Source organism: Trachemys scripta, chromosome 8, assembly GCF_013100865.1.
Source record: "Trachemys scripta elegans isolate TJP31775 chromosome 8, CAS_Tse_1.0, whole genome shotgun sequence".
Lineage (NCBI taxonomy): Eukaryota > Metazoa > Chordata > Testudines > Emydidae > Trachemys > Trachemys scripta.
In genome coordinates this window covers 84,203,507-84,228,917 of record NC_048305.1, presented here as the reverse complement: position 1 = coordinate 84,228,917, position 25,411 = coordinate 84,203,507, and the positions used below count along the sequence as shown (strand labels likewise).

General features: G+C 45.4%; 2 protein-coding genes across 8 annotated transcripts in view; one reads left to right on the top strand and one right to left on the bottom strand.

Annotated features, from left to right (window-relative positions):
• Window positions 1–2,815, bottom strand: part of FUBP1 (far upstream element binding protein 1) — a 38,644-nt gene extending 35,829 nt beyond the window's left edge. Inside the window, exons 1-3 of one of the 7 annotated variants that reach the window (XM_034778148.1) lie at window positions 2,615–2,814; window positions 1,145–1,235; window positions 76–138 (exon numbers count right to left, since the gene is read on the bottom strand). In XM_034778148.1, coding sequence (XP_034634039.1) covers window positions 76–138; window positions 1,145–1,235; window positions 2,615–2,728 — 268 coding nt within the window. In that variant the 5' untranslated portion in view covers window positions 2,729–2,814. The other 6 variants (XM_034778149.1, XM_034778152.1, XM_034778154.1 and 3 more) reach the window with 6 other exon arrangements.
• Window positions 2,816–3,202: 387 nt separating this feature from the next.
• DNAJB4 (DnaJ heat shock protein family (Hsp40) member B4) overlaps window positions 3,203–25,411 on the top strand; it is a 40,575-nt gene continuing 18,366 nt past the window's right edge. The window contains exon 1 of the mRNA XM_034778156.1: window positions 3,203–3,277. The gene's annotated coding sequence lies outside the window, so the exon portion shown is untranslated. The remainder of the gene's footprint in view (window positions 3,278–25,411) is intronic.

Below are 25,411 nucleotides of genomic sequence, written 5' to 3'. Positions count from 1 at the left end.
TCATCCATTTCAAAAGATCCACTAGTTTATTTCACGTTTACATACTAAACACAGGTAATAAATAAAAATTCCTGCCTTTAAAAGGAGAGGGCATTCCCTCCCAGTGTGTTGTACTGCTCGGACTTGTCCAAGAGCCATCTACACATAAAATAAAAAGAATACATTACATACATCATCTGAAGCATCATTAGCTCATTTTTGTATATTAAAAACCTCACTATTAATAGAAAAACACTTTAATAAAGAATACAAGAACTCCTGGTTTGAAGCCTTAATTACATTCTGTAAACTGAGTCACAATCCTCTTAAAGGAAAAAAAACGTCACAGCTCATATAGACCTAACAAAGTATTTTCAACACCTCCAAGTTCAGAAGTTTCTCTCCATAATTTAGTCAGGATTATGTGTGTATATTAAACATATCAAACCCTGTTAAGTTCACACTATTCGTGTAGTAAAAATCAGAAGACACGCCACACAATTCAGTAGCAAACTTTTCTGCAACGTAAAGCAAGTCAAAAAAGTGGAAACTGCAACAAAAGTAGAGGAAATATTACAGCATGATCTTATCAGGGTTCATGCGTGCTGTAAATTAGTAAAAGATTTAGCCAAGTCTAATAAGAATTTTTATTTTCCTGTCTTTTTTTTTTTTTTTTTTAAAGTCCTATGCCATTACAATGAAATGCATTAAAAGTAGTTTACCAGATGCGGTACCTTCAATAATAAATCAGAAGTCAAACCAGCATAGGTTTGAAAGGTGACCACCTTCAACCTTAACTGTGAATAAAAGATTTCACCAATATACCTGCATAAAGGTATCTTTTAAATTATTTGTTTCACCTACCTTATCCATGGGTTTTCCTCTTAAAATTTACTGCATTGTTTCAGTACAAGAGGTCAGGTAATGGTCTAAGAATTGATTTACAAGACTTCAGATTTAAGACCTAAATAGCACCACTGATTTCTAAACAAAAATCCCCATTAAAACCAAATTGGCAAAGTGTGTGGTGTTCTTTAAAGAGTGCACATGCCAGTACAATATGGATCTATACTATCGTTTCTGTGGAAAATTTAGGAAGTTTTTGACACCGCTGCCATGAACACAATGAATTATGGTAGTATACACATATTTATTGACAGCATACCTCCATCTTCAAGAGGTCTTTTTTGTCCTCCATAACCGTAATCATTTGAATTCATTGATGTCCCTCCATCACCTCCAATTTTTGCTGCAATCTAGATAAAAGTAAAAATAATGAAAACAAACATGAGATACTTTTTACCTTGCAAATCAAAAACCTTGCAGATCAGTCCTGGTTTGCCCTAGTTTTGATGGAGGTTTAAAAAATACATATTAAAAACAATATATATCTCAATGACGAAGAAAAGTCCCTCTCTTTGCATATCATCTTTGAGCACACTTGATCAAATGATCATTTTGCTTTAATACCGGCATTTAAAGAGCATTTTGCATTCTTACAGATTTCTCTTTACAAAAAGAAGGAGGTTGTTGAACTCATGAGGTTTCACCCATGGAGGAAGTAGAGACTGCTGCATTTAGAAATGGCAGCACCATGTATTTTTCCACAAGCTCTTTGAGATTTTCCATCTCATTAAAACAGGTTGAGTTATCTCACAGAGAACCCAACTCCTAACAAAATCACCTTAAATCTCATAACTGCATTATCTGACTTTCCCTTTATAAATACTGTACAACGTTGCATCTTGCTTGTTACCAAATGAAGTCTTATGTGCAGCCAACTGCAAAAACGACAATAGTGCAAATCAAGTTAAAAGTAAAACTAAAGGACAGAGACTACGCAACGTAAACTTGTAGTTTTAGCTCAGGACCAACGAACCCAACACTTTCAAACTAGTTTGAGCAGGTTACCAGGATACAAGAGCGCCTCAGGCAACATAATAACTGGAACTGAACCTGAGCCTTTTCCAACACGACGGGGGGAGCCTCGTCGAAGGCCTGCGACAAGCAGTTCCGTCCCCTTCGCCTCCCCAACCAGTGCAGGGCGGCGACCCAGGGCTGCGCGCTGCCTGGGCTAAGGCGCTTTTAATAACCAGCTGTGATTTCGCTATTTGCTTCCCCCCCCAAACGGCTCAGAGGGAAGGCCCGGGAAAGGTCCCCTCCATAACCTGTCCCTTGACGGAGCTTGTGGGTACAGGGGGAAGGTTACCAGGGATCGAGCAGAAGTGGGACTCCCCCCCCCATCTCATTGTGTGCTGAAGGGGCAAGGGCGCTGCGGGAGCTCCCCGCTCGTTGTGGGTGTTGGGGAGGCACAAGAATCCCTCCTCACTGCGTCCACAGGGCGGGGAATGGGGAAGAAACACACAGCACCGCCGTCAGCCCCAACGTGCGCAGAAAACGAGGGCCCTGAAAGGGAAGCGGACCCAGCCTTACTCCAGCCCCCTCCCCAGAACAAACCCCTGAAGCCGCCCGATACGCTCCAAAGGACTTGCGTAGGACCCACCCTATTTGTCCCAGAATAGGTAGAGGGGAGATTCCGGTGCTGAGGATCAGAGGTGGCCCTATCGGGAGCCGCTTCCAGGCCCCCGAGCCTGAGGGTCGGAGCTACCGATGGGCTGGTGCCCACATTACACACCTGCCTAGCCCGCTGCAGTGCGTCTTTAAAGGCATCGTTGACTCCCCCACCTCCGCCTCCTCCTCCTCCGGGCGCGCCCGAAGCAGGAGGGGGCACCGTGGAATAATCCGCCATAGCCGCTCCGCCGCCGCTTCCTGCCCTACTCGCTGCCTGCCAAGAAAGAAAGAAAATGGCGGCGGGCGGGAGCCTTTCACATTCCTGCGCGGCATCGTGCTCGGGGGAGGGGGGCAGGGAAGGAGAGGAAACCTCGCGAGATCTCTGGAAGGGAGAGATGGGATTTCGTGGAGGTTCTTGTGGAAGAAGAGGAAATCTCGTGAGACTTCATTCTGAAAGCCAGTATATGTGTGGGGTCGAGGTTAGATCTACGGAGATGTCCTTCAGGGGCATGGAAGGGGAAATCCTCAGAGGCGGGGGGATAAGACTCGCGATAGTTCATTCCTGGAACGGGATTTGAAAGGCCCCATCGTGTAGGCTGGGCGGGGCGGAGATCACGCGATGACTTTTATCGGTTCGGGATTTGGGAGATCGCGGAAGGGAAACAGGTGGATCTCGCGAGCGTTGAAGGTTAATTTTCAGCGCGTGGGGCTCCTGGAGCGCGGTGGCTGCTGGGAGCTCGGTTGGCTCGCGGCCTGCTAACACTGACCGAGACTTCTGCGGCTTTGAGTGAGTCAGGGAGGGTGAAGCTCCGCGCGGGGCGAGCGGTTACTGCCATTCGCAGGCCGCTGGGGTCGGAGCGCCCCTGTCCCTTGGGCGCTGGCCCCAGGCTGAGGGAGCTCGTTGACTCCAGGGCGCAGTTTCCCCCCCCCCCGAGTCCCATCCAGGGTGAAATGTGGGGGCGCAGAGCTCCTGGCCCAGCATGGCTCTGCGGCTGCCCCCGGGGCATGCTGGGCTGGTGCCACTGGGGAGGAGAAGCGTCACTTGCCAGGTGACGGCCGCCGAAAAGGGATGCAGCGAAGCCGGTCAGCCCGCTGAGCATGGGGCTTGCAGCGCTGCGGGGGGTGTTGTGGCGGCGGCGGCGGCGGCCTGTAAACTGGCGTTGTTGTGGAGCGTGGTCACGGAGAAAGTATCACCCCCGTGTAACGCGCTCAGGCGACAGAGAACTAGCGCTTTATTGCTCCGGGAGGATGGATGGGGCGAGAGGTCTGCGGTGCCGCGCCGCAGCGGGGGCTGAGGAAACTGGCAGCGCCTCGAGAAACAGCCGCGTTTGTTGTTAGCTGCCGCAGGGTGAGGTGATATGCAGAGCTGATCTGACCAGCTCAGGGTCTGAGACGTCCCCGCTTGGCATGCCAGCCAAGGTGGGGGTGGAGGGGAACGAAAGCCTAAGTTCTTCTCTGGGGTTTGTGACTCTTTCTCTAGTGTGGCTTCTCTTTTCAGCTAAATGTAACCTGGCTTTTTAAGATGTACCACCACTAAATTATTTATGCCCCTTGCCTTGGCACTTCACTGCTCTCATTCAATCAGTACTACTTTTGATTCCTTTTTAGGATATTCATTTTTCAGGATGGTTTGCTCTGTTGATTCTAGCATCTTCCTACCAGGCTTCAGCTCCTGCGGGAGATGGATCGTGGCTCCCGCTTCTTCTATGCCCTGGAGTAGCAGTCAGGGGGTTAAGAAGCACGTCATCTGCCTTTTGGCAGCAGATGCTACCCTCCTCACGGATCTGGTGGAGATACGCGAGAGGGCCCAGGCCTTCTATACTGGCCTTTCCTCCCTGGAGCCAACCAACGCTGATGCCTGCAGTGTGCTTTGGGATGAACTCCTGACAGTTAGCACGGGTGACCAGGAACGGCTGGAGCTGCCCTGCCTCTTACTCTGGCCGAGTTCTCGGAAGCCCTCCGTCTCATGCCCACTAATAAATCTGTGGGCACGGACGGGCTGACCATGGAGTTCTACCGCGTGTTCTGGGACATCCTCGGCCTGGACCTTGCCACCACTGGGCCGAATCGGTGGAGAGCAGCAGGGTCCTCTCCCTGTCATGCAGGCGAGCAGTGCTCACCTTGCTGCCAAAGAAGAGGGAGCCCTGCAATCTCCCTAACTGGTGTCCCGTCTCGCTCCTCAGCATGAACTACAAGGTCGTAGCAAAGGCCATCTCGCTGCGTTCCATGCTGGTGGACATGGTCCATCCTGACCAGACCTACACTGTCCCGGACCGTACCATCTCTGATAATCTTTACCTGATCTGGGGTCTCTTAGAGCTTGGGTGTGGGGATGGTCTGTCATTCACCCTCCTGTCGTTGGATCAGGAGAAGGCATTCGACCGGATGGACCACAGGTATCTCTGCGGGCATTCGGCTTCAGGCCCCAGTTAATGGGGTTTCTCCAGGTACTGTACGCTTCCGCAGAGTGTTTGGTCAGGGTCAACTGGACCTTGACCGCACCTGTCAGCTTCGTGCAAGGAGTGCGGCAAGGCTGTCCACTGTCAGGTCAGCTGTATACTCTGGCTATTGAGCCCTTCCTCCGTCTCCTTCGTAAGAGATTGACGGGGTTGGTGCTGTGTGAGCCGGAGGTGCAGCTGGTCCTAGCAGTGTATTCCGATGACGTGCTCCTCATGGTCCAGGACCCGGACGATCTGGTGTGGGTGGAGGCTTGCCAAGCTGTTTACTCAGCGGCCTCCTCTGCCCTGGTCAACTGGGTCAAGAACTCTGGCCTAGAGGTTGGGGCCGGGTGGTGGGCAAGCTCCCTCCCACCCATGCTTCAGGCCATCCGGTGGAGCGCGGGTCCACTGCTCTATCTTGGCGTTTACCTTTCTGCCACACATCTGTCTCTGCCAAAGAACTGGCTGGGTGACTGCGGGGCCGAACAGGACTGCTCCAGTGCCTTTCCCTCCAGCGGAGAGCGCTGGTGCTTAACCAGCTGGTCCTGTCCATGCTCTGGCACTGGCTCAATACCCTATGCCCACCCCCAAGGTTCCTGGCCAATCTCCAGAGGTTGGTTCTGGAGTTTTTTTTGGCCAGGACTGCACTGGGTCTCTGCAGGGGTTCTCCATCTTCCCCTAAAGAAGGGAGGACGGCCTGGTATGCATGCGCAAGCAGGTCCATGTCTTCCGTCTCCAGGCCCTGCAGAGAGTCCTTTATAGTGCAGGTGGCTCGGCGTGAAGCATATTAGGGCATGCCTTCTTCCACCGCCTGCGAGGGCTCCGATATGACAGGCAGCTCTTTTTTTCTTCATCCAAGAGGTATTCCACGAGACCTCTCTGAGCTGCTGGTCTTCTACCAGGATCTCCTCTGGACCTGGAGGCTGGTTTCAGCAACCAGGTCTGTGGCGGCCACCGAAAGGGCAGATCTCCTCACGGAGGCCCTGCTACACAATCTTCAGCTCCGTGTGCAGGTGGTAGAGTCCCCCTTGGTGTGCCAGAGGTTGGTCCTGGTGGGAGTTACCAAGGTTGGAGACCTGGACTATGACCTTGGCGGTTGGGTGGATCCCCTGGTGCTCAGTTGATGCATGGGGCTCTCCACCCTTAAAACCCCTTGGCACGTTCTCCAGGAGGTGGAGGCAGCCGTGTCCCCTGAGGCTCGGGTTTTCCTCGAGCGGGTCCTGCGAGAGGGTGCGCCATGCCCGCCTCTCACTCCAGGCTCTCCGGATATTTCCATTGGCCCCCTGCCCCGTGAGCCTTCCCAGCCTCCCCCTCCTCGTACCCCAAGTTGGCTGCATGTCTTGCAGCCGGTCCATTTTCGAACTGCGCCAAAAGACCATCTATATGTGCTCGTGATGCACACACTTCATTTCCCCACCCCCATGTCCTGCCCATATACCAAATGGCGGGATAGTTCACCAAGAATGGAGGCTGGGGGACCCTGGTGGGACAGCTTATATTCCATCTTAGTCCTACGGCCTGCTGGGGATATCAGCTGGTGGCTCCTACATGGAGCTGTGAGCACAGGCGTGTATTTGGCGCAGTTCACCTCTGTCCCTGAAACCTGTCTCTTCTGTGGCGTGAGGGAGACCCTGGCGCATGCATACCTTCAGTGCGCCAGGCTGCAGCCCCTCTTCCTCTTATTGAGGTTCTGGCTGCACTTTTCCCAGCATTTGTTTATTTACGCACATCCGATCCGAAGCCCCGCAGAGTCGTAGGACCATCTTGTCAGCCTTCTCCTGGCCATGGCCAAGGTGGCCATTTGTAACACCAGAGAGAGGAAGTTGGCAGAGGGGGACCCCTGCAACTGTGGGGCTGTCTTTTGTTTTTTTTTAATCTGCTTACATATCCGTGCAGAGTTCCTCTGGGTAGTGTCTGCCAGCTCTCTCGATGCCTTTGAGGTGCAATGGGCACTGTCCGGGGTTCTCTGCTCAGTGTCCCCTTCTGGTTCCCTAGTTTTGGCCCTTTGACCCCCCACGTCTGTTCCCGTTATTGCCTTTGTTGTCCCCTGAACTTGGTTGGGTTCTGGGTCCAGTAGCTCCTCCCTAGCCTGGGGGAGGGGCTTTTAGCAATGGGTGAGCTAGTGGGTGTTCAAATGAACCAGGCTTCAGAGTCCACAGCCATTATCTTACGAACTTCTGTAGTGTCAGTATCTGTATCTGGTATCCAGTTAATGCTGAGGGTTGATAGCAAGCATCTGATAAAGTTTTGAAAAAGTGGATTTGTCATATCCTTGGTTACAAGGCTCTTTGAGCTTGTCAGTTTGGAACGAGGTGGCTCAAATGAAACCTGTTTATTTATTTATGTTTAACATAGACCTTGCTTAACGTTCTCGAACCACACCCAGGAACAAGCGTTTTTGGCTAGAAACAATTTGCAATCAATTAACATGTTGCTACATGACAAAAGATCAGCTTTAGATGAAGCTGAAGGCCGAGTGTGGCTAACTTTTTTGCCCTAACAGCTAGGGCTATTACTCTCTCATTACTATGAGAGAGTAATAGCAATACTTAAATTGGACCAGTAAGTGTGTGTGTGTTTGTGGGAAGGGAGGAGAGGAGAGGAACGTACTATAGCTTACATCTGCTATGTCTGTGCCAGGGGATGGCCTACTGCTGTGTATGCTTCTGTTACTATATCATATGTTTCCAATTTAAACTTAGGTTTGAGTTAAGTAAATTCTGTTTTTACACATTTTTATTTGTCACGTTGGCAATGTTTTGCTTTTATTATTTAACAGATGTTTACATGAAAACGGTATTTTTATTTATGACTGGCTTTTTAATTTAATTAGGATCCATTGACTTTTACTGGTAATACACATAAAGAGAGAACAACTGGAGTTGTTCCAGGAAAAAGAGAATTCCTTTTCCTATCTGCTTCTATTAATTGATTCTATCCCAGGAAGGTGAAAGGAGATTGTATACCTATTCCATTGGCTTCCCCCATTATAATCATCCTGAAATTAAAAGATTATGTATATAAAGTGGGAATTTTAAGATTGATTTTTGTTAGTTAAAAGCCTATTAAAGGTTTCAATGTAGTGTTTCCTGTTGCTTGTAATATGTAAACTTACTCAGAAATCTACTGGCAGTGCACAGATTGGAGTGTTTACCAAACAATGAAGGGTGACTAGTATGGCCTAATTAGCATGCTGGACTGGGACCTGGAATACTTCGGTTCTATACCTGACTTCCCCTGACCTGAGTGAATGAACTTGGGCAAGTCATTCCCCTTCTCTGTCCCTCAGTTTCCCCATCTGCAAAATAGGGAGATTGATATTGTCTTCCTTTTGTAAAGTGCTTTTTAGATTACCTATGAATAGTGCTATATAAGACCTAGCTCTTATTAGAAGACACTCAGGCAAATGTCACCACTGCCTATTCTGTGTTTTTTTTCTTGATATATGCCTACACTGTAAATGTTCTTCAGATGGGGGCCCTTTACAACTGGTGTCAAGTTGCTTTAAAATTCGATAAGCCTCTTGCTGGCATTCTAGTTGGACACTTTGTTCTTATGTTGCTCTAATCACTTAGGACAGAAAGCAGTTTTCCTCTAACAAACTTTTTCCTCACTCATTTAAGGTTTTTTTTCCCTTGTGTCTAGATCAGGGATGGGCAACTTTTTGGCCCGAGGGTCACAGCTAGGAATAGAAATTGTATTGCGGGACATGAATGCTCACAAAATTGGGATTGGAGGGGGTGAGGGTTCTAGTTGGGGGTGGGGGCTCCGAGGTGGGACCAGAAATGAGGAGTTCAGGGTGTGGGAGGGAGTGTGTGGGGGGGGGGGGGGGGCGGGGGGGATGAGGGCTCCGGCTGGAGGTGCAGGCTTTAGGGTGGGGCTGGGGATGAGAACTTTGGGGTGTGGGAGGGTGCTCCGGGCTGGGACCGAGGGATTCGGAGGGCGGGAGGGGGATCAGGGCTGGGGCAGTGGTTTGGGGCACTGGGAGAGGCTCAGGGGTGAAGGCTCCGGGCTGTGCTTGCTTTAAGTGGCTCCCGGAAGCAGCAGCATGTTTCTTCTTCAGCTCCTATGCAGAGGCGCAGCTAGGTGGCTCTGCATGCTGCCCTGTCCATAGGCACTGCCCCTGCAGCTCCCATTGGCTGCGGTTCCCAGCGTGCAGAGCGGAGCCCCCTAGCTGCTCCTATATGTAGGAGCCGGAGGGGGCCATGCCGCTGCTTCCAGGAGCTGCGTGGAGCAACCCTCAACCCTGCTCGAGCACCAGAGCGGGGTAAGCTCCCAACCCCGCTCCCCAGCGGGAGCTTGAGGGCTGGATTAAAACTGCTGGCAGGCCGGATCCAGCACACGGGCCAGAGTTTGTTCACCCCTTATCTAGAGCTCTGACTTGCATTTGGCTGTATAAGAATAGTCAAGTTTCTGAAATAGATATATTATAAACATGTTACTGTCAACACATGAAACAAAAAAACACATTGAAACATGGTTATGCTATCATGCTTTCTTTTGGTACAAGAGTCTGTTTATTACCTTCAATGACTAACCCATTGACCAAGGCAAAAAGAGCTTCCCCACTTTGACCTACCAATCACAATTTTGACCTGCGATAATCACCTCTAAAGAGGATACTGTCCTCATTTCTACTTAGCTTTCTGTCCCTCAATACATGGTACACACTAAAATAATCATGTTAGTTCTACAGGACGGGAAGGAAGAAAGACTATTGTTTCTAAATGCTAGGGAATCTATAGCTCTGATAGCAATTCCCTTTCCCTATGTAACTTTCTGATCAATAGTGCAAATCTTGGGAATATGCAGACATTAATGAATATTGAACACATTCTATATAGCAAAGTAATCCTACTTCTTGGAATGTGTAAGGTATGTACATAAGTTCAAAGAAGGAAATACGTCGTATTCAGAAATATGGAATAACGCATTCTGGATTGAGCAATTTAATTTCCTTGCTTCCAGATGTCGTTCTTCTTTGAAACTTCAGAGCATGAGAGAAGTGATGCCTAATTATCACACATAGAATTCATGCATACAGTGAGAGGCTCATTTGCAAGATGATTCTCATATTTAAGAAGGGAGAAAAAAAAAAAAGTAATTCCCAGCTTTGTTTTGGCAGCTGAATTCCCTGAAGTGATAAAGAACATCTACAGTCCAACCAGCAGAATACTGGTAACTGTTAGAAGATAATACATACTGTTCATTTTAAAACCATTGCTTAGTTATTCCTTCAGTATTAATGTACAAGTAAAGAGATGAGGAAAAAAGATATAATGGTGAGAGTGAACTTTTGTGTGTGTGTATGAATATCAGAATTTTAGCATTACAAGCTGGATTTGAAAGTTGACTTTTGGGTTAAAAAAACGCTGCTAATGTTCAAGACCTTTCCAGCTTGTAATTTTAAAGCATGCCAAATTCTTTGCCTGGTAATCAATTTCAAGTTGCTATATAGGGATTTGGGGGGAGTTGAGATATGCCATCTTCTGCTGTCATAAATGTCATGTCAAGGAAAAGTTTTGCTCACAAGGATCTTTTATTAATTTGTTTTGTTTTTAAAGAAATTGTTATATATATAATATATAAAATAGTGTGTGTGTGTGTGTTTTGGTTTTTTGTTTTGTTTAAATGACCTATAGTGATTACTTCAGTGGTGCAATTTACCGAGAAAGCCAGGAAGTACAGGGTTTTTAATACTTCTAATTCTGAACTGCACAGACATAATTTGTGAATTGCTTACTGCACTTTTTTACACTTATGAAAGAGGAAAATTCATGTATATGATTTCAAAGATTCTTGATGAAGATAAATGGGAGGGAACTGGATAGCAGAGAGGAAAAATTGGACGAACAAAAAGGATTCTATTGTAGTGACCCCTCTTATAATGCTATAGTTAAAGTTTTGTCTGCATTTCTCTTACAAACTCCTTAACCTGCTATAGAATTTTACTCTGGGCTAAAACATAACTGACTTAATACAAGGTTAGTCCATTTTTGGGTGCGAAATTTACAGATGCTTACAAAACTTCAGTGGGACTGCTCAGTTAAGTAATATGGGATGGATTTCATCCTTACAGCTTTTCTTTTGAATATGTGTAAAAAAATTTTGTGTGTGCTTGAAGGTTTAGATTTTTTTTTTTTTTTTTTTTTTCAGTGAATGTCGGTAAGTGTTGATTCACCATAAACACACAAACTAATTAAAAGTATTTCTATAAATGATCAAAATTTACAAAGTAAGAAAAATGCTGCTTGACAACTTGTTAGTTTGATTTTGAGGATATTTACTTTGTATATTTTGATGTGATGTGGACAACTTGTATTTTAACCATTATAAAGTTTTGAATCTCAACATCTACAGTTGTTAAATAATTGTCTGCCCTCCCCATTTGTGACCCCTCGCTGTAATTTTCCACAACTGTGAAAATTTAAATAAAACAAATCTTAAATGCTTAAAAATAAACACCTATCAAAATCATAAAAATCTGACAAGCTTAAATATATCTGTCTAGCCACTTTTTAATTTTTTTTAAAAGCTTTACAAATACCTCACGTACTTCTAAAGCACTGCTCTTTATGGTAATAATAATGGAGACTAGTGTGTTGCAGCCCTAGTCATGGACAAGACCCTTAACCTTGTCTTTGCTTCTGGGACCTTGAAGTGAAAAAAATTCTCTAAGTTATATCTGCTCTGTATAGACTCAAAAAGATGGTCTCTGCCCCCAAACAGCTTATTATCTGAGTATGAGATGATACAACAGATGGATACAGCCACAGAAGACTGTAGGAGTACAGTGAAACAATATGGGTCAGCATGGTAAGTAGTGGTCTCAGCACACCCACAGTCTAACAATTGTCAAGTTTTTTGTAGGCATCAAGGAAAAGAAGAGTTCTCAGGAGGATAATTAGTTAGGGTTTTTTGTGGATGTTTGCAGCATGCAAAAAAGCATGAAAGTGGTTGCTTGAAAGTGTTACAAGTGGGCAAGGGGAACTGGCAGTGTTGGTGGATAGGAGGCAGGAGTTGACAACTTGATAGTAAATCAGAGAAGATAGGGTGGGGGATAGTGTGTGAAGGCTTTGAAAATGAAGACAAATAAGTTATGCATGATGAGAGAGGGAACCAGTGGTCCTTTATGGTCCTGACTTAGAACATTAAATGCATGCTAAGTGATTTGCTGCATTGGCCTTAATACTGAGCCCCTTCATTTAAAACCAACAGAAATTTAGGGGTGTCAGTTTTTCTTAGCTAGGAAGGGAGACTAGGCAAATACATCTTCCTACTACAACTATACAGGCCTGGTCTGAGGTAATCCCCTTCCCTAATACACAGATGCCGACTTTCAAATGTGTCAGGGGGACAGAGGGTGCTCAACCCCCGGCTCTGCCCCAGGCACTGCCCCCACTCCACCCCTTACTCCAAGGCCCTACCTCTGCCCCGCCTCTTCCTACCTCTGCCCCGCCTCTTCCCTCCCCCCAGTGCGCCGCGTCCTCGCTCCTATCCCTCCCTCCCGAAGCCTCCCACATGCCCCGAAATAGCTGTTTGCAGCAGGTGGGAGGGAGGGGGAGGCAAGGATCAATGGGGCCCATCGGCAGATGGCAAACATTGCGGGGGAAGGAGGGAGCTGATGGGGGGGCGGGGGGGGAACTGCACCCACCACTTTTTTTTCCCCGTGGATGCTCGAGCATGGAGTTGGCACCTATGTCCTGATACATATGTACACACCTGATTAAGACCAAACTGTTACCTTTTCTCATGTGACAAGTAAGAGGCAAGAAAGACTATTGGCTGGCTGTGCGCCAGCTCAGCCCGTCCTGAGGACAGTTGGTCCAGGGATGGAGAGATTTGTACCTTCTCTGATTATCTACTCATCTATTTAGGTGGGGCTCATAAATAATATTTTTTATATATAATTTCTTTTTATCCAGCCATTGCTGGCTGTTTGTCAGAGGTCAGTTAAAAAGAATTGGTATATAAGGCTAGACCTGTATTATGTGTATGTAATTTTGGCAGCAGTGAGAAAGGGAGCAATAGGAAGGAAAGGGTATGAGTTGAGTTCTAAAAATCCCTAAACAAACACTGAACGTAGTCAATATTCATAATAAAGGACTCAAAATTCAGTCACCAGCCTGTAAGAATATGATTATGGCACATTTAGATGAACTGGTAACTTGAAATATCTTATGGATTATGTGTTTATTGAGGAAATGTAATAAATAACATATGACAAAACACTTGTGTATGTCTAAGAATATTTATTTTATCATGGTCCCTAGTTTTTGCCCTTCTCTGTCCTCCTTTAGATTTTTTTTTTATGATGCTATAAGTGGACAGCTCAATATTTACTGTAAGTGGAAACAAACATTTATTTATGGTAGCACCCGGCGCCCCCATTTGTGATTGGGGACGGTTGTGTTCAATAATGTAAAAGGTAGTTTCAGCCATGAAGGTCTATGGTACAAGCTTAATATTTCAAAGTACAATAAAGCTGGTAAATACGCAGGGGCAAAGAAAACAAACTCTAGGTACTTAAGAGTTAACTATGGGGAGGGATAGCTCAGTGGTTTGAGCATTGGCCTGCCAAACCCAGGGTTGCAAGTTCAATCATTGAGGGGGCCATTTAGGGATCTGGGGCAAAAATCTGACTGGGGATTGGTACTGCTTTGAGCAGAGGGATGGACTAGATCCTGAGGTCCCTTCCAACCTTGATATTCTATGAAGAATGAGGATAACATTAGATTTGGAGGGAAACTCTTTTTGACCAAAAATAGTATAAGAAAGCTGCCTCTTCACTGTTGCCTAATTTACATCTCACTAAAATGTCAGATCTCCCCTATGTTATATAATAAGGATTGCTGTCAAGAGGGAGAAAACAAAGTATAACTTTAATAAAACACCATCCCCCTCATAGTTAAATGTAAAATTGGAAACCTACTGCCTGTGAATTGGCAAAATTCACTTATTTGATGGGAGATAAATCCCACTTGTTCTGCTGAGGGCAAATCCTGCTTTCTCCTCTGCTCCCAGTCCTCTGACTGCTCTGATCCCTATCCACACCCTTGCCCCTGGACAGGCCCCCTAGGACTCCACATCTATCCAACCCCCCTGACTCCTATCCACAACCCTGCCCCCTGACAGCCCCCCCCAGGACTCCCACACTTATCCAACTCCTCCCCGTCCCCTGACTTCCCCCCATAACCTCTGCCCCATCCAACCCCCCCGCTCCCTGTCTGCCCCCCCCCCCCCGGATCCCCTGCCTATTATCTAACCCCCAGCCCCCTTACCGTGCTGCTCAGAGCAGCATGTCCGGCAGCCACGCCGCACAGCCAGAGTCCCGACACGCTGCCGCGCTGTTCAGCAGGAGCGCGCAACCCCGCCACCCAGAGTGCTGCCTGCACAGTGGCATGGGTGTGGGGGAGAGGGGACAGCGGGGGCTCAGGGGCCAGGCAGGATGGTCCTGTAGACCAGATGTCGCCCACGGGCTGTAGTTTGCCCACCTCTGCCCTAACGTTTGCAGTCTCATGAGAGAATAATAATCTGTGTTTAACAGAGGAATGTAAGAAACGTGTACAATTGTGGAAGTGTAAGACACAGTCCTAATTTTTTGTTTGCTCCTCATCACAGCTCTCTGTCCCTGTCACTCCAGTATGAAAGGTTTGAAAAATCACATGGTGATTGCAAGCATGAAGCTTTCTAGCATATAGGTCCCATGCAGAATTGAAGGTTTCGTTGTGCAACTGTGGGGGGAAGCCTTACAGTGTTCTTCATGGCAAAGAAAATCTTCCAGCCCTGAACCGATGTAATGCTTTCTTCTGAAATCTACAGAGTGAGCTTCTGTACCTCTGCTGCTAATAGTTCAAGCTGCAGCAGACTGAAAGCTGATCAGAACTGTGTTCGTTTTCACTGTAGCTTTTCAAAACCCCGTGGGCAGCAGTAAAACTGGGAAGAATCACGTCTCTTTCCTCTGCTGTTTGAGAAGAGCTGAGCAGCTGCACCAAGGGCAGGCATTGGAGTTGTTCACTGAGACATACTTTTGGGTTTAGGTGGGGGGACGGGACAGGAGAGGTAGAGCAGTGAAGAACCATCCACATCTCCCAATAGGGGGTGGGAAGAAGCAAGGGGGGATAGAGAGCAGGAGCATATTGCTTCTCTTGCAGCAACAGAAAAGGGAAGGCGTTGCCTTTAAATTTGTCTCGTACTAGCCCAAGACTAGTACGTAAGACTCTCTCCAGGCAAGGTCCAGATACAGCACCCTGATAGGAACACAATCAAACTCTCACTTTTCCTCACAATTGCAAAGGTAAGAGTGGTTTCTCATTCGGACATTGGATGGTGGGGTCCCCATCCTTCGTATCTCTAGTTAGTTGGGACTTCAAAAATTTTACTAGACACCTATGCGTCAGGGGATGGGTGGCTGTATGTAAGACTGCAGAGTTTTTCAACCCATGGGGCAAAATGGGGTTGCCAGAATGTGTCAAAGGCTTGCATGGGAGGTTGGGGAGAAGGGGTGAGCGTTGCAGAGCCTGCCCCAATCTCACCCGGTAGCAATGGCTCCTACAGCTGTGGTGCTGGCTGGGCACAGCTCCCTGCTATGGGCATTGGGACCTGGAGCATGGGTTTGCAGTGCTTCAGCACTGCTCAGGTTCATCCCAGATGCCTCTCTGTCATGACGGGGAGCTAGCTGAGCCAAATTTGTGTGACTGGACAGTGACCTCATGTACCATGTTGCAATGCCACTCTTGGCCTGGCCTGCCCCCTATTCTGGAGCTGGACCACACCTCAGTGACACTTTGACCTCGGAGGTCTCAAAGCCCAGAACAGGGAGCTGAGCCCTGTGGGACAGGAGCCATAGAAGCCCCACTATGGTACTTGTAGTGTATTTATTCAATAGTTACGTTAATGTGTATTGTATATCATGTATAAGAAATATTTAGTAAGTCAGAAGTTTTTTGTGCTAAAGCTATTTACTGGGTTGAGACATGCCATCAAGGTTTACAAATGGGTCCTGAATGCCGAGAGGTTGAGAACCCCTAAGATAGTGAATAGAAGAGACTGATGAAAATAAGTTTAAAAAACGGTAGTACAATGTAAGAAAAGAAAAAGTGGAGCGAAGGGTAAGGTCTAGCAAAAACAAGAGTGGTCTAGTAACTTTTTTTTTTTTTTGGGTGGGTTTTTAAGTTTTTGTTTATACACACAGATCCTGAAAAAGGATTGTCTATATGTTGCAGTTAAATACAGTTCTCCATAAGCAGTATGCGTGGTTTTCTTTCTTTAAATTGGAGGGCGATGGCCTAAGATGTTGTGGGGGAAAAGAGTGTAATAGCATAAGTAAATCTTTCAAACCCAGCTAATGTTGGTACTAGTGCTAGAACCATGGTGATGTGGGGAAGGTAATAGGCATTTGAGCATCATGATACCAGTGTTCAGTGGGGGTATTTGCACATAGACCATGAATCCAGCACTGTCACATTGCCTACAGCTGTAGGCAATGAATGACTCTTGGTAAATTGTTCCAAAGGCTAATTACCCTCACTTAAAATGTTACCGTTTATTTCCAGTCTGAGTTTGTCTACTTCAGCTTTCAGCCATTGTACCGTGTTATGCCTTTGTCTGCTAGACTGAAGAGTTCATTATCAAATGTTTGTTCTCCTCTATAGAGAACAAAGACAGTTAAAGGGTGATTTGATTACTTTCTCCTTAAGCTACATAGATTGAGTTCCTTGAGTCTGTCACTATAAGGAATGCTTTCTAATCTTTTAATCATTGTTGCGGCTCTTCTTTGAACCCTCTCCAATTTAATAACATTTTTCTTGAATTGTGGACACCAGAACTGGACACGGTATTCCATCAGCGGTCACACCAGTGCCAAAAAGCGAGGTAAATGACCTCTGTACTCCTACTCAACCTCCTGTTTATGCATCCGAGGAATGCATTCGTCCTTTTGGCCACAGTGTCGTATTCAGAGTTATGGTCTGCTGATTATCCAAACCCCTTTTGGAGTCACTGAATTACAGAATGGAGTCTCCCATGCTGTAAGTGTGACCTATGTTCTTGGAAGTAATAAGGCATCTTCAAGCCCTGGAATGCAGTCAGAACATTCAAAAAGTGAGCAACAACTTACTTCATAGTCTTCTAAACTGGACTTTGCTGTAATGCAGCAAGGATGAGTGATACCTAGGGCTATGGGTGGGTTTTTTTCTTTTTCTTTTCGGTGAGCACATATAACTCCCATTATCATGATTCAAAGGGAGAATCAACCCCTTTGTTTCATGTTAAATCAGACACACTTAAACTAACAATTCGATCAAACTCTGACATGTCTTTGTGTTTTTAATATAACTTGGTTCTTATTACATCTTACAGGACAGGGGGATCTGTCATTGCTGAGCCTTGTAAACATAAAAATCTATCTGCATGAGTCATAGAACAGCATGTGGGTGGGATTTGTTCAGTGGCACTCTGGAAAAAATCTAATATGGATATGTGGGAACACCTCCTTTTGCTTACATAAAAAATAGCGATCACATGTCCAACAGCAGAAATTTGTGCTGTTCCTTATTTGGTAAAGTATTAATAGCATTCACTTTGTTCAATGCAATATTAAAAAAAAAAAAAAATTAAAACTGTAGCATTTAAACTGTCATCCCAAACAGGTTTAGTTGTGGTTTAATTCTGAAAATATCCTCTTTCTTAGCAAAGAAAACTGAAAAATAAACATATTCCCTCTGAAATTTTGCTAATTTTAATTCTGCTGAGAGCAAATGCAGAAAGCACTGACTAGCACCAAATGGAACGTAGATGGGGAATGTGTAAGGATCTTCTCCCACTCCACATAGCACCATAACTCTGATCAGCAACACATTGTGCTGTGTGCTTTTTTTTTTTCTCTCCACAGACACTTTCTGTTTACTGATCGGTTTTTAATGAGGCCAAAAACAATTGCACAAATGCCTTACAAAAAGAAACTGTATTTGTGAGTATGGTATTTAAGGTAAGAAAAATAACATCTAATAAAATGAAAAGACAGCTTGTATGCTGATCCTGTGGAATTGTGCTCTAAATTCACAGCTGTTTCACATCCTATTGGTCAATAACATTTCTCAAGTTCATGCTTTTTTTTTAAATTGTATGAATTTAGTGTTTGTGAAGGCTTCCAGATTGAGAGCCAGTGGGAGTGAAGTCCTCTTTGTGCACAGAACCGATATATGAGTAGCAGCATTGCAAGCTTCCCAATGCTGCTTTGCCAATGTGCCTAAACCCTGACCTGCAAAGTCAATCTCTAGCCTCGAGATGCATCAAATTAATAGCCTGCCTCTTTGTTGAGACTTACTAACTTATTGGCATTTTTTCTAATAAAGGAAGAGGGTTAAAAGGGTTGAGAAATGCCCACCTTCATCCCTAGGGCCCTACCAAATTCATGGCCATGAAAAACACGTCTTAGACAATGAAATCTGGTCTCTGCCCGTGAAATCTAGTCTTTTGTGTGCTTTTACCCTATATTGTATAGATTTCTCAAATGGGGGGTCCTGACCCACAAGGGAGTTGCAGGGGGTCCCAAGGTTATTTTAGGGGGTCATAGTATTACCACCGTTCTGTGCTGACTTCAGAGCTGTGCGGCATACCATACCATGCTATCTTTACTTCTGCAGTGCTGCTGGCGGCGGCTCTGCCTTCAGAGCTGGGATCCTAGCCAGCAGCCACCACTCTCCAGCTGCTGAGCTCTGAAGGCAGCCACCAGCAGCAGTGCAGAAGTAAGAGTAACAGTACCGCAATCCCCCTCCCCTGCAATAACCTTGCGACCCTCCCCCCCCATAACTGTGCCTCAGTGGGTCACAACTGAGAATACTGAATTCAGGGCAAACTACTGAGAAATAGGGCAGATATACCCCAAACCTGGAGGTTATTCTCCCATGAGATATACCAAACCAGCAACAAAAGTACACTTCTGTTTCACCATGCTGGGTAACAAGAAGTCATAAAAGCAGTTTTCTTAAATATTCCAGTCCTTGTTTCACCACCAAAAACACTAGACTTAAAGATGAGTGGGTCTTTAAAACCAATCTAATCAAATAAAAGGTTCTTCTGATATCAAAATACCAGCCACATGTCAATATGTAACTGGTCAATATGTAACTCCTCTCTTACCCAAAAATCACGCTGTTGCCAGTCCTTTAGTATCTAAAATCTAAAGGTTTATTTATAAGAAAGAAAGAAAGAAAGGTGAGAGTTAAATTTAGTTAAAGGAATCAAATACATACAATAATTGCAAAGTTCTTGTTTCAGGCTTGTAGCAGTGACAGAATAAACTGCTGTCTTACGTCAAGTCTCTGGTTACTTCCAAATCATTGGAAAGTAGTCAGTCCATAGGTTAGACTGCTCCTATTAGTATAAATTCATAGTCCAGAGGCTTGAGCAGGAAGAGGCTGGAGCAAGAAAGAGACAAAATGGAGGTGTTTCCAGGGCCTTTTATAACTTCTATCATGTGGAGGGAAACCCATTGTTTCAAACAAAGCCCTCAGCACAGTTAGTAGAAAATTACAGGTAAAAGATGGGAGTTTGGAGTCACATGGGCAAGTTACCTGTCCATGTCTGATTTCACTTAGTCATAGCAGGAAGCCATTACCTATACTTCAGATGGAACATTCACAGAAACGTTCATTCAGTTTAGATGGGCATCTCCCATAGTCCGGTGTGAGTTAAGTGTCCTTTTGATGGGCCACTCAGTTTGAATAGTTTCTCCAAGATGTGCAGGCAGAATACCTTGTGGCGTTACTCCAGGAGTAAACCTTTGAAATCTAGGTATAGAGCCAATAGTCATAACTTCAAATACAAAAATGATACATGCATACAAATAGCATAATCAACCAGCAAATCATAATCTTTCCATAGACATCTTACCTCATTTTGTACAAGATTGATTGCAAATAGATAAGAGTGGTTGCAACAATAATCTATATGGTCATATTTTAATCAGATAATGTCACACCCACCACAACTCCTTTTTGGGTCAGGACCCCTACAATTACAATACTGTGAAATTTCAGATTTAAGTAGCTGAAAGCATGAATTTTACCATTTTAAAAATCCTATGATTGAAATTGACCAAAATGCACCATGAATTTGATAGGACTCTATTCATCACACTTACTACAGGACTTTTTGAAAAATCAGGAAACAAGGAATCATGGATTCACAGAGTCTGGTCTATGCCCCAGTCTTTAACTAGTCTAATGTAAGTATCTCTTTAGTATGCTGGATCCCTGCTATTCCACAGAGGTGGCCCATGGCCTCCATGACTCCAAAACTGGGCCTTCAGGTTTCAGCAATTCTTGTCTCTCGCCATGGCTCCCTGTTATCGCCTTCTTAATGTATACACATTGTGCCTCAGGTGGCACATGACCAGGATTCATCACCGAATTTGGTCTGCTGCTTGGATCATTAGCTTCCCTGGCCCAGGCTGAGTACTGATGGGGAGTGCGACATGAATGCTGATCTATGACCCCCACCTAGGGTGACCAGATGTCCCAGTTTTATAGAGACAGTCCCGATTTTTGGGTCTTTTTCTTATATAGGCTCCTAATACCCCTCACCCACTGTCCCAATTTTTCACATTTGCTGTCTGGTCACCCTACCACCACCACACCCTGAAGTGAGTCCAACTGAGCCAGATTCCTGCAAAATCATTTTTCCACCCTTTCTGGGTGCAATACTCTCAGTAAGTAGTTGCAGTGATACCAGACAGCCTTTTCAAAACAATGTAACAATTTTATTAGCTACCTGACATTAAGGTTGACACAGCCTTGTTGCTAAAAGTCAGCGTGTGTAAACACTGTCAGTATTTTGTCGGCACTTTTGCCGACAAAATACTTCCAGTCCTGCAAGCGGTGTTAGCTTTATCGACAGGAGAGTGCTTCTGCCAACAAAGCTGCATTCACACTGCCGCTTGCATCGGCAAAACTTTTGTCTTTCACCGGGGGGCTTTTTTAAGTACCTATGAAAGACAAAAGTTTTGTTGACAACATTGCAGTGTAGACAAGCCCACAGAATCTGAAAGCCACCACAATTATTAAATCACTTGTGTGTGTGTGCACACTTGGTTCCTTGTGTTGGTGATGCATGCTCTCACCAGGAGCACTTGTATCAACTTGTATTTTTCGGTGTGGGGCATTGTGGGATGGCTCCTGGAAGCCAGTAACACTGGACACAAAGCTAACAGCAATGTTCAAATTACTCCTAGTCCCAAAGGGTCGGTCACTTAATCCAGGACAATTGTATCTTAGATCTCACACCAAAGACAATGCTTTTGGCCAATCCTATAATAAACTATTTCAAGATTCCTTAAGTAGGAAAAGGCCATAAGAGAGTTATTTACAAGGTTTAAAGTAAGTAAACCTATATACACATAAATGGATTCCAGTCTTAAGTTTCAAGAAGTAATAGAAGCTTCTGTAATAAGTGAACTCTATATGTCCTTTAGGGCTAACCCACGGCAAGCACTGGAGATCTTTTGCTTATGCTTAGTCATGGATGGTGGGTATTGAAGGCCAGGGGAGGCTAAACCTCCCCTAACCCAGGCCGTGGCCCTGCCCACGTCCACCCCAAGGCCATGACCTCTCGCCCCTTCTCCCCTGAAGCCGGCAGATGGTCAACTCCAGCCCATAGCCTGGGGCTTGGGCCAGCATTATCTTCCGGCAATCCTATCCCACCTCCAAAATACAACAGCACCCTTACCCTAATAATTGGGCCTACAAATTTTTAGTCTAAGTGTGACAATTGAGTGAAAGTTCATAAGATGTCATAATAATCTATAATAATAAATGTTTGTTCATGGGAAGAGATGCAAAAGGGAGACTGAAAAACTGAATTAGTCAAAATATAAAGGCCTATTGATATAACTTAAGGATTATGGTGAGATCACACATGGTAAACAAGAAGTGTGGGACCAGAAACTAATAGACCAAAATTGGTGTGTCAAAAATTAGGCCTAATTGATTAACAAAATAATGAGGAGAATGGGCTGTTCCACCCATCACTCCCTTTTGGAGTTCTTAAAAGACTTCTGGGGGGAAATTAAGAAATTTTCTGACAACTACTGGAAGGGGAGAGGGGGGCAGGTGAAACAGAAGGAGCAAGCTTTACCACTGTGACTGCCACAACCACAGTCTCCCGGGACCCCAGGCTGTACCATAGCATCATTGGGCTTTCATCAACCTGATCCTTAGGGGGAGAGAGGAATGCAAATGATATTTCCTCCTCCACCAGCTTTGGCTAAATCCTGAATACCACCTGCGATGTGAGACTGTCATTCCCCTTCGTATGTTCTATTTCTTCTCTTTACACTCTCTCTCTCTTTCTCCTTTTGCCTTCTCTCTATCAAGAGTCTGGCTTAGCTGTCCAAGACCATATTTTGCAACTTTGCTGTGAATATGTGACCAAACTGGCACCAAAAAGCAATGCCCTAGTCAGTTTGATGCTGGTACAAGCTTGCTAGGACTCAGAGTGTGCTATTCCTGTGCTTCTCCAGCAGTGTGGTAGCAAGTAAGAGTCAACACCAGACACAGAAACTGCATTTTTTCCCTTTGCTGTTCTTTTCTCTCTCCTTTTGGGTATGTTTGTCTTGTTTTGTCTTCTAGGAAATAGGATCAGACTTTAACAACTCCAGCCCATTTCAACTGATTTAATTTCTCCTAAATAGTTATTTATCATCTGAAAGAGTGACTAATGGGGTTTCCTTCTAAAGACTCCAGCTATCCTGGTATCCTGTTAAAACGAAGGCATTACTTGACATTTTACATTTCAAATGTTTTAATTGTTTCTCCTCCTTTTCTATATCTTTGGTAAAGATTAAAAAAAATTTTAGCGGTGTATTTGCCACTGAGCAGGCAGAAGTCATTGTATTCCAAAAGCCTGAACCTTGTTTAAAACTTTTTAATGTTGAACAGTGACAGGGTCATGTTAACACTTTTGACTCTTTGGGTCCATTTATTCCATTGAAATTAATACAGTGCCCTTCAACAATATGACTACTTTGCTTTCTTCCTCCTCCTTTCCTGATTGCTCAAAAAAAGACACACAATTTTACTATTTATTGAGGAACAGTATGCTTATCCCTTATCATTGTAAAGATTAATCCAACTTTGTCTTCAGTAACTGGAATCTGTTATCTTGGCTTAAGGCTATCTATATTTCTCCAGCTTCCCATTTAATTTTGCTAATGAACATATTCAATAATTGAGGAATATGGTGCTGTTGCATCTTAATGAGTTAGTCTAATTACATGTAAGGATGTTCTGACAGATGTACAGTATTTTAGGGGGGTACTTTAGCTTTGTCACCAATCATATTTTGCTTTATGAAAATCTTAAGGTATTATTTGTATTAGAGATCCATTGAATGACTAGGGGCTCATGTATTTTTGACAGGATACGATCTTCCTTCTTAGCTGCTTCCAATATTGCATTTAGTTTCTAATTATACCAATAAAACCTTTCCCTCAATTGAAAAGTTCTTGCATGCATGACAGAAGACAGATATTGAGTTATAAAATTAAGGGCTTGCACAAAGGATTTTGCTGGTTAAGCAAAGTACACTTGATGAACATGAAACTTTCCAAGTTTATGTCTAAATTAAGCTGCTTATTTAAGGCAATTGATTCTTTAGATCTCTTAAAGATGTAGTGTAGGTGCTGTACAGTCTAGACCAGGGGTCGGCAACGTTTGGCACGCGGCTCGCCAGGGTAAGCACCCTAGCGGGCCGGGCCAGTTTATTTACCTGCTGACGTGGCAGGTTCGGCCAATCGCGGCCCCCACTTGCCGCGGTTCGCTGTCCTGGGCCAATGGGGGCGGCAGAAAGCGGCGCGGGCGGAGGGATGTGCTGGCCACGGCTTCCTGCCGCCCCCATTTGCCCGGGACGGCGAACCATGGTGAGTGGGGGCCGCGATCGGCCGAACCTGCCACGTCAGCAGGTAAATAAACTGGCCCGGCCCGCTAGGGTGTTTACCCTGGCGAGCCGCGTGCCAAACGTTGCCGACCCCTGGTCTAGATATATAGATATCTGCCAAAATACTTGCAACAGTTGCCAGATATATTTCTCTCCACTAGTCCAGACTCATTACTCTTGACCATGTTTTACTTGGCAGACAATACACCTATACAATACATTGGAAGCCAACCATATGCGGCAGCCTGTGTGCCATGCAGAGTATACTGCAGCCTCTGTTTCTACGCATACCCTTGCATCGTAGACTAGTAATGGTGTATAAAGGAATTGAAAATCCTAAAATAGACAGATGTACAGTCACTGGATAAAATGCTGGCTACTAACCATCTAATAGTCACATGATACATCAAAATCTGAGGACTGCAGTGAAGATATTGTGCCTATGTGATGAAGGAATGGGAAAGAATAGTGACTAATCAGTGGTGCTCTTTGGATTATAATTATTGTGCATGCTGTCATTATTGGGTTATGTCTACACGGCAATGTAAGCCTGGGCTCCAAACCCTCCTTGTGTCCACATACCAACTGTGCTAACCTTGGGCTCAGACCCAGGATCTTAGGACCCTGCACAGCTGGAGTGTCCAAGCCTGTGTTAAGCTGGGACATAGGGTCCGAGCCCTGCTGCTTTCCTGTGTGCATGCAGTCCCAGCTTGACTCGACTTGACTTGATCCTAGAAGTCCTCTGGATGTATCCCAGAGTTCCCAGTGGCAAAGGAGGAGCACAGCGACCAGAAGTGCCATTACTGTCTGGCCAAGCGTGCTCTGGTCCTCCTCGCTGCTGCACAGAATTTGCCCAGAGCAATAAGCAAAGCTGACAGGCAGGAGGCAGCTCCTGGTCCCCGGGGTGGTACAGGTCATCCCACCCCCAGCTATGCTGAGCAGGGAGCTCTACCACTCCCCCTCCCCGCAGGGCATCCTCTTGGTCTCACTCCACTCTCTGGCCCTTGCTCCCTGATCTCGCTGGGGCCGCATGCACTGTGAGGGCAGTGATTGGGAACCAGCCCCAAAACTTCCCCGCAGTCTCCAGGGGATCCTTTATCCCTGCCTTGCAGGGTGCAGCAGGGGCAGGGGTAAGAGATCTCACCGGCTGCTGGAGCACACTGCACTCCAAGCCTTGGGCATGCATTTCACTGCTTTGTATTCGGCAGCAGCAAGGCTGGGGATGTGACCTTCATTTTATGTCAAACTTCAAAACAAACAGACAAAAATAAATTAAACCCCCCCCCCCCCAAACACCTTCATTGAACATCCCATTTTAAAAATTAAGATTTGCCATGTTCCATTTTAATATGACTGCCCTGGTGACTGATGTCCTAATTATCCTGAGAACAGGTGCACATAGACATTTTCGTGCCAGTGGGACTCAGCCTAGAGCTGGAGAGCCCAATTCTCAGATTAGGTGGTAGTTTCAGTATAAAACCTTCTCAAACTGCAGTCATTCTATTGAGACAGCCATCAAATGAACTAATTATGTGGTTTATGTACTT